The sequence below is a fragment of the Cinclus cinclus genome, chromosome 7 (genome assembly GCF_963662255.1).
Source record: "Cinclus cinclus chromosome 7, bCinCin1.1, whole genome shotgun sequence".
Classification (NCBI taxonomy): domain Eukaryota; kingdom Metazoa; phylum Chordata; class Aves; order Passeriformes; family Cinclidae; genus Cinclus; species Cinclus cinclus.
The window spans coordinates 26,892,636-26,905,583 of record NC_085052.1 but is presented as its reverse complement, the minus strand read 5'-3'; the positions used below and the strand labels follow the sequence as shown (position 1 = coordinate 26,905,583).

Sequence of the window (12,948 nt, the reverse complement as noted above, 5' to 3'; positions counted from 1 at the left end):
CCCCTTCCTCAGGACCACCCACTCCTGCTAGAAGGCTCCAAGGGATCCCTAAGGACAAGACACAGGCACTCGCTCTTGGTCTGGGCTGAATTGTTCCACTCATGATCTGTGCTTCCACTTCCAGTTGGAATTGCAATAACTTAGAGGTTGTTGTTGTATAAAAACGTAGAACTCCCTTTGCCACCCCTGATCCCACCCCCTGTCACTGGTTTTGCTAACTGATTACAGATGTCAAACTAAATCACATCAGGAACTGCAAACACACTCTTTTGTCTTAATCAAACACGATCTCCATGGCCAGGTTCTGCATGGAGACATCCTTGGATTTCCTCATCTTCTCAATGGCCCTGTGGAGATCCTGCTGCTGCACGGGCCGGATCTCATCTTCATCATGGCTGGGGAAGAGAGAGGAACAGCCAGGTGAGGGTCCAGGGGCTGTGGTGTGACAGCTGTGCCAACAGCAGCCATCCCTGCAAACAGCAGCTCTGACACGGATCCAGCATCATGCTGGAATCACAGGATCCCTGAGGCTGGAAAAGCCCTCCCAGCCCACGGAGCCCAAGCTGGGATCCCCACCTTGTCCCCAGCCCAGAGCACTGAGTGCCACGTCCAGCCCTTCCTTGGACACCTCCAGGGATGGGCACTCCAAAGCTCCCTGGGCAGCCCCTGCCAAGGCCTGAGCACCCTTTCCATGGAGAAATTCCTCCTGCTGTCCAACCTGAGCCTCCCCTGGCACAGCTTGAGGCCGTTTCCCCTTGTCCTGTCCCTGTTCCCTGGAGCACAGCCCGACCCCCCCTGGCTGTCCCCTCCTGTCAGGGAGTTGTGCAGAGCCACAAGGTCCCCCCGAGCCTCCTTTTCTCCAGCCTGAGCCCCTTTCCCATCTCCCTCAGCCCCTCCTGGGGCTCCAGCCCCTTCCCCAGCTCCGTTCCCTTCCCTGGACACGCTCCAGCCCCTCAGTGCACCCAGGACTGCTGCAGGTGCGGCAAATACCAGAGAGATGTCCCAGCACTGTGTCAGCAACACTGAAGCCTGGCACTAACCAGTGCAGCAGCAGGACGTGGTGGCTCAGGCTACCTCCAGCTCAGTCACCTTGGAACAACCAAGGAGCCGAAAGGAATAACAGTAACTGAGTTGGAAGGGGTGTGTGTACAGCGGCAATTTGGCAGGAAAGCAGGACACTCCTGCTCTGTGTGACCCTCTAGGCAATCCCAGCTCGAGGCAGGGAACACAAGGAGCAGCTGTGAGTGTGCAGCAGGGCCCCACGTACACGTCCTCCTCGCAGGCGTTGTTGACGTACTCCCGCACGCAGAGCAGCGCCGCGTCCCGGCACATCTCCTTCAGGTCACTGCCCGAGAAGCCATCAGTCTCCTTGGCCACCTGCAGCAGATCCACGTGGCTGTCCACCTGTGGGAGACTCGAGGTCAGGCCACGGACACTCCAAAGCCACTGGCTTTGGCTACCACGACAAGCGACAAGTCGCCTCCACGAGTTTTTACCCGTGCCGAGATCATCTGGATTTGACATTTTTGGGGAGCTCCATTATTCCCTTAGTCTTTGAAACTCCAAGTGGTTCACACCGTTACAGGAAACTGATGTTTCAGCTCATCAAACTCTGCCATTGGTTCAAAACCCCCCTCACACCCCAACCATCCCACTGGTATATCCTGTATTGACCACGCTCCTGCACGGATCTGCCTGGCAAAAACTGGATCCCATGAACAGTGACCCCTTTTCCCAGGAGCCCACGTAAGTTTGTCAGAATTCTGCTGTCTAGTCACCTGGTCCTGCTTGACACAGCCCCAAATGGGGGGATTTAGAGGCAAAATAAAGTGCCTAATTCAGTGCACTGGGTCAGGCTGAACTCTTGCCAGTCAAGACCTCAAGTTTATTCCATCTTTCTATGGAATTTCTGATTCCTCTTCCACCATGTGCATCAGTATTTCCTTTTCAAAAAGTTAAAACAAATAAATAAATAAAAAGACTAAAATTCTGCAATTACTTTTCTCAAGAGGAAAACTATTCCATGGTTTGAGTCAGGCAAGGAAAAGGGAGGGCAGGACTTCCCTTGCCATGTAAAGTCTGGGCTTGAGAGATCCAGTTCCTCCTCCTGTGGCATAGCCAATACAGGCTATTTTTTTTTATCTCCCTGACAAACTTATTTGTGTGGTTCCCTGCCAGATGCTGGTGAGCTGCCATTTTTGAGCCTCTTCAAAAAATTTAAGCTGGTTTTACTAATAAAAGATTTATTAGGCTGGAGCTCAGCCTAGAGACACTTTGCAACATTAACTTGACAACAATTAGTGCTGCTGACTAAATTTGGGAGGAAGCTCTGGTGACAGGTATCCCCTAACCTGCCACAGACATTTCCAGTTGTGCTCACACCTCATTCTTCCCCTCTCCTCTGATGGAAACTTGAATTATGAATCAAAAGCAGCACTATCAAAAAAAGTAATTCCTCCTCGCTTGACTTGAGCTAAGAAAAAGTTTAGAGTCAGCTTATTTTCCCTTTGTCATGAGGGCTTGAAATTTCCTTCCCTGATGTAAACATGATTCACCTTCACCTTCTTAGAGAGAGAAATCTCTTCTCTTGTTGCAGAACCAGCAAATGGAGACAGAGAAATGGAGTCATTCTGCTCAGAGGGGTTGATTCACCACACAAGCCAAGGCTCCTGCTCACAAAGGAGCCAGCTGCAGGGCTTTAATGTAAGGCCACACCTAAGCCCGCAAAAGATTCCCAAGTTCTCACCAGAAATGACCTGGCAGATCATCTCAGCCTCACTGCAAGGCAGGCAATTATAAACCACAGTTCTGCAAGGCTAGAGCTGCACTGGTGGCAGCAATGCAGCCATGAGCCACTAACAGGAGGTTAGTACTCACATTTTCATTCTTCAAAATCAGCTTCAAGATCGCCTCTCTTTGCTTCAGAGCCTGAAACAGAAGAGACTGAAGTTACCAGAGGACAAAAATAAACACTAGTGACATCCCAGGGAATTCAGTTCCTTCAGTGTCCTCCCCCAGGCATGTGACACACACTGAGGAAACCTCTCTGGTGGCATATTCAGTTCCACAGGTGATGCTTGGGAAATTCTAAACCAGATAAATTACACACTGTGTGTAAGGAGGTTACTGAAGAATCAGCTGAGTCTTGAGCAGATCCTTTCTAGGAAGGTCAAACACAGGCAACAAAGACTGGGTTTTGTGCCTGCCAAACCTCACCCACATCATTAAAAAGGGGAAAAATTACCCCACAGATAACCTGGCAGCTGAACAGTTACCACTCTGTCCCAAAACCCACTTCTGCCATTTCCCCTCTGCTTTGCAGGTAATTTTTGATGAGTAATTTGGGGTCTTTTCATCTCAAAATCAGTTATAAAATCTGCAAGGCTTTCACTCCTGCCTGTGCCTGTACCAAATCCACAGCACATCAGTTATTCCACTTTCAGTAAGAGTCAGGGCCAATCTGGCTTGATCACAAAGCAAGAGAGAAGCAGTAAGCTCATGGCAGGGCTGTAGTGGGGTAAGGAAAATCTGTTCCCTAAATGACACCTCCTGTGGTAACTCTGCTCCTGGGAGAGGGAACCAATCCCTGTAATATCCCAGGGCACATAATTTATCCTTCTAATGATGGGGCTTGATCGAATGATACAACAAAGTAGTCAAATCCACATCCCTGTCCCCTACTAATTCAAGGAACAGCTGGAGATGAAGAAGGTGTGTGAAACAGGTATGGATGCACAGCAGCTCAGGTTATAATGTTATTTCCAAAGAGATCCACTCCCATGGCAGCTCCAACAACACAGGCCTGGGAACACCACTCCTCTCTTGCACAGTCAGTAAGAATCTTACTCCTTCAGTTTGGTCTCCGAGTTTCAGCAAAAATGGATTTCTGTAGCCAGAAGGGAATTTTCACAGTCACGACTGAACTCCTGATAACACCAACACAAAAATGTCTGGTGACATCACCAGGCATTCAAAGGTGACTGGAATACCTGGAAAAGGATGGCAAGACCAACTTTTGGAGTAAGGACACCCTTGTGAGAGCTGCCTAATTGATAAAGAACTTAATAACTGGGGCATAAATCATAGAATCATGGAATGGTTTGGGTCCTTAAAGACCATCTCATTCCACGCCCACCACAGGCAGAACAGACCAGGTTTTCCACACTGTCTGCTGTGAAAAGGCCTGAGAAGAACACAGTCACAAACCAGCCCTTCCCAGTGTGCAGCTTTCAAACAGCCCCCTCCCAGAGAAGAGCAGCTGAGAGGCTCATGGTGTTCTTTCCCATGGTGTTATTTCAGATAAATGACTCAAGAGATCAAAACTTCACCTTAAAAAGCTGAGCTATGGACATGCTTCAAAAAACCCTAAACCCAGCTGTGCAGAATTCAGTATTTCCTAGAGGAAAAGCCCCAGAGCTGTGGATTTCCTGGCTGGTGGGGCAGGGCAGGCAGGACTTACAGGCTGGTTGATGTGGAAGCGGGTGGGCATCCTCCTCATGATGGCAGAGTCCAGGTCCTGGGGCCGGTTGGTGGCTCCCATCACAATCACCTGTGTGACACCAACAGAAACCACTGAAACCAGCACTGGGAAACATCCACAGGCTGGGAATGCCACCACCAGCCACGGGATCTCCCCCACTTTATCAACAGCATCGACATTTAGAGAAGTTACATAAAGCTTTCCTGGCAGTGATCTCAGCAAGGGCAGCTGGAAAGAGCCTGGTGCCACAAATACCACCTGGGGGGAGATTTCTACACGAGTCCAACTTGAAAATTCAAACCCTAAGAAGGAACTTAAAACTTCTGCTTTGATGTCACTTTTGGTTCCTGGTGGAATTCAAAAGGAGATGTTTCAGGAAGGTATTTTAAAGAGTGGTGGTTTTGTGTTGTGCTGAAAAAAGAATCACAGGAGGTTTGGGTTGGAATAGAAAGACCTTAAAGGTCATCTTGTTGCAAGCCCTCTACAGGCAGGAACCCCTTCCAGGAGACCACCACGGCAATGGGCTCACCTGGCAAAATGTGAAGGCCCAAATGGTGTCTTTACTTTTTTTAAACACTCCAAAAAAAGCATTCCATGATCTAGAGGTCAGCAGTAGGCTAAAGGTGTCGAAGGCAAGCCCAACACCAGGACATTGTTTACCTCCCTGGAGCACTCCAGCTCTTAATTCCAGAACAAATTTACTCCCCATTCACAGCAGCCTTGTTTCCCCATTTCTTACTCCAAGCTGTGTACATGGTAAACACCCAGCCAGGAGAGTGAAAAAGGGCAGCGTGATTAATCCAGGCTCCAGGAGAGTGAAAAACGGCAGGGTGATTAATGGGGGCTCCAGGGGGTTTCCTGCCCTGCTCCTGACTTTGAGCCGAGCCCAGCAGCTCCAGGAAGGCGGGCCAGCAGGGCTGGTGGCCCGACAGAGTCACCCTGCCACCTAGAGGCAATGGAATTGCTGGCTCGGGGATAATCCATGCTTTTCTGGGCATTATTTTCAGCCAAAAGGAACATCCTTCAATTGCTCCGAGTTCCTGCCGCACTCCAGATCCATCCTCAGCAGGTTTAGCCCACAGCTGAGCTTGGCTGCCAGGTGGAATCAATATATCTACCTCAACACTTCCTTACAATTTCCTCCAAGCATTTGGACTCTTGTTTTTCTTACAAAAGGCAAACTCTGCTCAACTCGAGAGACCCCAAATTGTCTCACTGCAGGGAATGAATAATTTCATTTGCTCCAAGGAACTGTCAGTGTATTAGGGAAAAAAAAAAGGTGCTTGGAAGATGATACCAATTTCCAGTGAAGGGTTCATACCACTGGCTTTTTACTGATGGGAAGCTTTAACCCTCCTCAGTACACACATATATATCACCTTTTTTACTCATTTTGGGAAAAATCAACTGAAAAGTATCTTCAGCACCAGCTTGGGAGAGGAGGAAAAGCCACATTGAAAAATACACATTAAAAAGGCTGAGAATGTTCAACTTAGAGAATAAATATCCTGTTTAAGGGCTTTAAGAAGATCATCCCAGGTGACAGTTCAGAACAATGGCATGCAGGCTTTCTGCTACATTCAACCATTCAGAATCCCAGGATGGTTTGGGATTGGAGGGACCTTAAAGCCCATCCCATCTGAAAAGGCCATTTCTTGATTAAAACCAAAATAAGCACAAAGCCAAACTTCTCAGGAAGAACAATGATCTGTGGATATAACTCCCCTCGTTCCCATAAAGTGCTGGGAATCACTGACAGGTAAAGAACCCTTTGGCAAGCCCTGCTCCATGCACTCTGCCCCTGCTTCCAAGCAGCTCCACGCACAACATCCCAGCTGAGGGAATCCCACCCTGTCTCCCAGCAGTCTGAGGGCTCACCTGGCAGTTGTAGTCTGTGTCCAGCCCATCCCACAGACTCATGAACTGGGCTTTCATCATGGCTGTGGCCTCGTGGTCGGTGCTCGATCGGTTCCGCAGGAAGGAATCTGTGCCAGAGGAGGGGAGCGGTCACTGCTGCTCCAGCTCCTCACAGGAATGCTCACCTGGGCTGTTCCCTTATCTCAGACATGCATTTTCAACCACCAATGTCGGCAAGGTGAAAGCAGCAAAGTGGATTCTCCCTCATTCCTAAGCCCCCCTTTCAAAGGACACTACACAAGCTTGCATCCATCACAGGAGATGGCCCCACATTTTGTGCTCCAAATTTTCACCTTCCTGAATTCATGGAAAGCAGCCTCTCCTCCTTTTCTTCAGATTTATGAAACCAGTATTCCAGAGCTTTCCTAAAACCATATTTTACTTCACAGTATGTGCCCTGACAGCAAAAGCACTGAAGTGCATTTTTGCTGGGTTTCCTTGTGAACCAAAAATAAGTAGAAACTTGTTTTACTTGTGAATTCCTCCACTGCCACCAGGAAAAAACACATTGTTTTTCCTAATGTGCCAGCACTCCTTTAGAATACTATTTCTCTTTCTGAGCCTTCACTCTTTTTAAAGAAAAGATGACAGCAGATCCATACATCACTGAACCTCCAGTTCAGCATTACTCTGCCATAGCTACTGATAAAAAAATAGATTTTTACCTATTTCATCAATAAAAATGATGGATGGCTGGAGCTTTATGGCCAGGGAGAAGACAGCAGCAGCCAGTTTTTGGGATTCTCCATACCATTTATCCGTCAGCGTGGAGGGCTGGAGGTTGATGAACCTACACCCAGCTTCCTTGGCCGTAGCTTTGGCAATCAGGGTTTTCCCACATCCAGGGGGGCCGTAGAGAAGGACTCCTGGAAAATTCACAGTGTTAATGCTTTGCTAGGACAGGCCTGGGGGTGTCCAGGCTCGAGTTTGATCCAGGTCTTAAAAGGTAAGAAACCAAACTGAGGAAACACTGTTCCATCAAATCAGAGGTTTAAAGACAATTCCTATTAAATTACAGCTCAGAATAGCCAGAGACAGGAATGGTGAAGCTGAGAAGAGGCATTTGAAAGATGACTGGTTTATTGTCTCTGCCCATGGCAGGAGGTGGAACATCATGTCTAAGGTCCCTTCCAACCCAAACCACTCCATGATTCCACTTGTTCCATTCCCAGGACTATAAAGGTTATGTAAAATTAACCCCTGTTTATGTCCTGTCAGCACCTGACAGGCCTTGTTTACAACTCCTTTCAGTCCTGCTAATAAAACTTAGCACAGAGGAGTGAGGAAAGGAAAAATCCATCACACAACAGACCCACAGACATTTTAAACAAATTACCCACAATTAAATATGACATCTTGTGTTATTTTTAAACTTGTCACTGTGCAAGAATTCACAGGAGTGTTTTTCTAACAGTTATAAAGAAAACAATTTCAAGAGTAACATTCAGTCAAAAGAGCCCAAAACACAGGGAATTATTAAAGTTTTTTCTCTGTTTATGTGAGTGATGCCCACAAACATCATTACTCTGGAGCAGTAACTTCCTATTAACTCCCAGCACAAGCCACTTGTAAAACTGGGGAGCAGCCTGAGCTGGAAAAAGATGAATGAAAGAAATCATTTTTTCCTTCAGCTTATTAGATCATGGCATTCATGTAATTTTCCAGACAGCTTCAGTTTGTGACTTACACAGAAAGCAGCCTGGAAAAATTAAACCAGCTACCAAAGTGTTGCATTTTCCATCCCTTGGGACAAGGACTGAGGTGATCACAGATCCAGGCAGTAATTAAGAGCTTTAGAAATCAGTATTCCAGGGAACACAGCAGTAAACTTGTGGGTTTTGTCCAACATCCTATGTTGAAATTTTGCCTTTTTTTTTTGTTTTGTTGTTGTTGCTGTTGTAATATACAACAAATATAGCTGTAGGGATTAAAGCAGAGTCCAACTTCTGTTTTACTGTGGTAAACAAGTCTGCCACCTTCCTTAACACTGTGTAACCCAACTCCAGAGAGAATCAAGGGATCTCCAGAGGAAAAATGGGATATCTGTCTTGCTGAATGATGGGAATTTCTAGGAGTGTCAAAGCTGTAGAGCAGAGCTAGAGCTCAGCTCTGCCAAAGGAAAACACTGGGTGTAAAGACAATAAAAATGACAATTTAGGCAATTAAAAATGCAGGATACATGGATTATAATGGCCTGAAGTAATGGACAAGGGGCTTCATGCTGACAGAGAGGAGGTTTGGAAGGGATATTGGGAAGGAATTGCTCCCTGGGAGGGTGGAAGCAGAGAAGCTACAGAGAAGCTGTGCCTGCTCCTGGATCCCTGGAAGTGTCCAAGGAGAGGCTGGACAGGGCTTGGAGCAGCCTGGGATGGTGGAAGGTGTCTCTGCTCATGGCACTGGATGGGCTTTAAGGTCCCTCCCAAGCCAAATTAATGATTCTGTGATTAGTGCACAAAAATGGACCATCTTAACCACAACCCAGGTATTGCTTCATTATTAAGATGAAACTTGTTAACCAAAACAGGAGAAGAGGGAAAATCCGAGGGGTTTTTCCTGGCATCAGTCCTAATGTTTGCACTTTGACCTTACAACCCACTTCCTCTTCCCTTTCTGAGAAAGTGCACCTTTTATATTTTAAATACCAAGATACAAATCCATCATTCCCTTCCTACCTTTGGGCGGCTGTAAGAGCCTGGAATTCTCAAACAAATATTTCTTCTTGATGGGCAAAATGACAGTGTCTTTCAAATCTGTGATGACATCATCTAAGCCTGCAATATCACTCCAGGTGACCTGCAAGGCAAAAAAACAGTGTTGGGAATGATCAGCATCAATCCTGCCAAGGAAAAGCACCCACCAGCTTCAAAGGAGTGCCTTGAAAATAAAAGAGACACCCTCTGCTCTCAATGATGCAGTTTTAGTTTTAGATCACAGGAATATTTCCTGTGTATTTCCACAGAGGTGCAAATAATGTAACCCAGAGACAAAGGGGAATTTTGCAGGTGTGAGGAGCAGGGAAGTTGCTCACATGCATGCTGAGTGGGTCCACCAGGTGGGCAGCAATGCTCATCTCATACTCTGTCAGCTTGACATTCTTCACTCCTATTTGCTTCATCAGCTTTTCAGCCTGGGGGAAACCAAACACCAAGAAAATCAGGGGAAAGAAACAGAATGCTTCACTAAAAAATCAGCTTTTTTAAAGAACTGCTGTTAGTGGTTTGAAAAGCTTCTCCCAAAGAGGTAAAATCTTGTTTTAAGCAGAAGGTTCTGCTGTTTCCTAATGACTTTGCTGTCCCTTGAGTGAAACCAAGTCAAATGTCTCAGTTCCCATCAAATAAATGCTGGGGCCTTGACATGCCCAAATCCACAACTCCTCTGTTATGACCTAAGAAACAACCAAAACAAACCTTAAAACACAGAGTGTGCCCCCCAAACCTCCACAGTACTTGGAGAGATTAGTGTATTTTCACATGAGTCAAGGAAAAATTAATGTATTTTTAAATTCACAGAAGCCAGTCAATTTCTAATATGTATTCAGTGGGTTTTCCCTCAATTAAAAGGAAAACTCTTTGTGTCAATACATTTGCACAATTCATTTTCTCTTTCCACTCAAACTTGCAACAAGCCCAACAAGGTTTTGGGACAGTGGAGCTTCCTAGATAACAGCTGGCACTGAACCCATTGGGAAAGCTGGTTTTCAACTAAAAAGCTCATTACAGAAGGAAAACCACCCAACATGGATTTAGATTGCTCAAAACCTGTGAAATTCTTGTCAGTCAGAAACCAAACAAAAAAAAAAAGCTGCCACATTTCCAAAGCAAACCCTTAACTTCTTGTTCTGAAGGACTCATAAAGCTTTTCCAGAGCACAAATCATTCCAGTTCAAGATAAGGAATGAGGCTTTTCATTTTTTCCCTCCTCTTTCCAAGGTATTTTGACTGCTGGTGGAGGTCTCTGCCACTAGGTTGCTAGAAATGCAGAGCTTTCAAGTTCTCTTTTAAGTTAAGAATTAAGTTATCTCTGCTCAAGGTTTCCAAAAGCCACCAAGAGACTGATGATTTAAGGCCACTGCCGCTCAGCAAAGCTGTCAGAAGCAGAGAAGGCACCAGGCCCACAGATTTGCTGAAAATCAGAGCCAACAGCAGCATCCAGACCAACAGTTTTGCCACCACTTCAAGCTAGAAACCATAATTTCTCGTAAAATTGTCATTTGCTATATACTGTAATTTGTTATAAAACACTAGCCCTGAAAACACCAACAGCCTAAACCCTGAGACTGACTAAAAAACTTCATCTTCCCACCAGCATGTTCCTCAATATCCCGGGGAAAACACTGCAGAATGGAATCCTACCTGCTTCTGAGCTTCCACTTTCTGCTTCCTGGTGGGGTCAATGGCATCCACCATCCATTTGATGGTGAAATAGGTGACAGCCCCAAAGATGGTCAGGCGGAAGATCAGCCCCACCACCTCATTCCGGCTCAGGGGCCGCGAGAACGCCTCGGCGTGCACCATCCTCCTTCCCAGCTCTGAGGGGGAAAAGGGAAGCACAGGGAGGGACAGAAAGGAAAATTAGAGCTGAAAAAACACCTGACTTGTGTTTAAACGTCGTTTGATAAAAGCTGTTCCGCAGGGACTTTGGACATGGAGTGACAGGACAAGGGGGAATGGATTCCCACTGCCCGAGGTCAGATGGGATATTGGGAAGGAATTGCTCCCTGTGAAGGTGGGCAGGCCCTGGCACAGGGTGCCCAGAGAAGCTGTGGCTGCCCCTGGATCCCTGCAAGTGTCAAAGGCCAGGCTGGAGCAAGCAGGAATAGTGGAAGGTGTCCCTGCCCTGGCAGCAGGGGGAAATCCAAGGCACCATCCAACCCAAACCCTCCTGGGATTCTGTGCTCACAGTGGGCACAAAGTTGATATTCCCACTGAGACTGACATTTTGGGGTTGCTATTGACCCTGAATGCTGAATCCCAGAGCCAGGGAACTCCATTATTTAACCAGAGAGGTCTTTTCCCTAAGAGGAAGTTTACAGGAAAGGCACCCGGCTGCCACATTAAGGAGCAATCAACGACTCCCATTTGATTAGAACGAGGTCAAGAGCTAGAGCCTGCACCTGGCAGGATGTATGGGGAGTTATTAATATCCCTGGAAACCTGAAAATTCTGGATGTGGCACACAGCTATCCAGGGAAAAGCCTGACTGCTGCATGAGCCAAGGCCAGAGAGCACAGCACCCTCAATTTTGGGAACAAAAGGCACAGAGGAAAGAACTTTGCTAAGACACTGGAAAAATTACTTGTAAAATCAGGTTCTGCTTTCTCCTCAACTGCTGCGGGAGATCTGCTTGAGAATCCCCAAATGACTCCTTGGGCACTGCCCCATTTTCCTGCTGCAAGGGCACAACCAGCAGCAATTCCTTTGGCAGCTCCTGACACTCCCTGGCTATTCTCCAGACCAAGCTAGTAGCCAGGGCAATGCTAGAGCACCTACAGCTAAATTATCCCTGGATCCCCCTCCCCAGGGCAATGCTGGAGCACCCACAGCCAAATTATCCCTGGGCGCCTGCTAAAGGATCTAAGGAAGTACTCCGGAGCTGGAGAATTCTGCGTGTCCTCGTCAGCCTGACTTAGTAAAATATAAGGGCTCTCTAGTCACTGATCAAGGAGAAAACCTCCCCCCAAACCCCACGCAGGAACCTCCTTATGCAACCCATGCCCTGAGCGCCAACCGAAAGGAAAAGCTTGAACACGAGCGAAATTGAAGCATAACCTCGCTGAGCAAAGTCCTTATAACACACAAACGCTAAAACCTCTAGGAACTCAGCGTTTCTTTTCCCTGAGGCGAGGACTCTTTCACTCCTGGCCCACTGCGGCTCCGCTCTCCGCGTACAGGCGCAAAAGGGAAAACAAAAGCGGCCGCGACGCTGGCTTCTGCTCCGCTCAGAGGGCAAATTGAGGCACTGCCTGGAAACCCTGGCCTGCCCCGAGCCCGGGGAGCCCCGCAGGGCCCGCCCCAGCGCGGGGATCCCCCCCGGGGCCGGGCAGCCCCCGTCACGGCTGCCCCGGGCAGGGCCGGGCCGGGCCGCGCCGCCGGTGACCTTCCCGCCGCCCGGCAGGTGCGGCGCGGCAGGGCCGCTCTGCCGCTGTCCCGCCGGGTCACTCACCGTGCGGCGGCTCTCCGGGACACGGGGCGGGACGAGCAGCGGGAGGAGGGGGAGAAAGGAGAGGAGGAGAAAGAGCAGGAGGAAGAAACGGAGCAAAAAGCCGGCGGCAGCACCGAGGGCCCGGTAGCGGCGCCGCGTCCGGTGCTTCCTCCGTCCGTGCGGCGCTCGCTGCTCCGCCCAAAGGTTCCGGCCGGCGGCGCCCCGCGCGAAGGTTCCGCCCACCGGCAAGGGGCAGCTCCAGGCTGGGAAAGGCTGGGATGAGCCGGGATCGGCCGGAACGGGCGTCAGCGGAACGGAGCCTTCAGTGCGGCTCCACCGGCACCCCCCGGGGCCACGGCTCCCGGTTACGACGTGTAATGACAGCGGGGACTCCGCTCTAGCCCCACTAG

At 48.5% G+C, this 12,948-nt stretch overlaps 1 protein-coding gene across 2 annotated transcripts; it reads right to left on the bottom strand.

Annotated features, from left to right (window-relative positions):
* Window positions 1-251: 251 nt before the first annotated feature.
* ATAD1 (ATPase family AAA domain containing 1) lies at window positions 252-12,695 on the bottom strand. 2 transcript variants are annotated; one of them, XM_062496517.1, is made up of 10 exons: window positions 12,560-12,695; window positions 10,750-10,925; window positions 9,426-9,524; window positions 9,070-9,190; window positions 7,063-7,263; window positions 6,359-6,465; window positions 4,460-4,549; window positions 2,878-2,928; window positions 1,268-1,404; window positions 252-395 (listed from the first exon to the last, which is right to left on the bottom strand). In XM_062496517.1, the coding sequence occupies exons 2-10, from the start codon at window positions 10,909-10,911 to the stop codon at window positions 275-277; spliced, it is 1,089 nt and encodes a 362-aa protein (XP_062352501.1). In that variant the 5' UTR covers window positions 10,912-10,925; window positions 12,560-12,695; the 3' UTR covers window positions 252-274. The 2 variants fall into 2 exon arrangements, with proteins under 2 accessions (XP_062352501.1, XP_062352502.1); XM_062496518.1 differs by lacking the exon at window positions 12,560-12,695 and adding an exon at window positions 12,206-12,228.
* Between the last annotated feature and the right edge of the window lie 253 nt (window positions 12,696-12,948).

Bases quoted from the DNA above. Each gene is read 5' to 3' on its own strand.
- ATAD1 (XM_062496517.1), bottom strand. From the start codon at position 10,911: ATGGTGCACGCCGAGGCGTTCTCGCGGCCCCTGAGCCGGAATGAGGTG. The intron at 6,466-7,062 runs GTAAAAATCTAT...CCTCTGGCACAG, and splicing joins CATTTTTATTGATGAAATAG to ATTCCTTCCTGCGGAACCGA. The intron at 2,929-4,459 runs GTAAGTCCTGCC...CTTCTGTTTCAG, and splicing joins GCTTCCACATCAACCAGCCT to GCTCTGAAGCAAAGAGAGGC.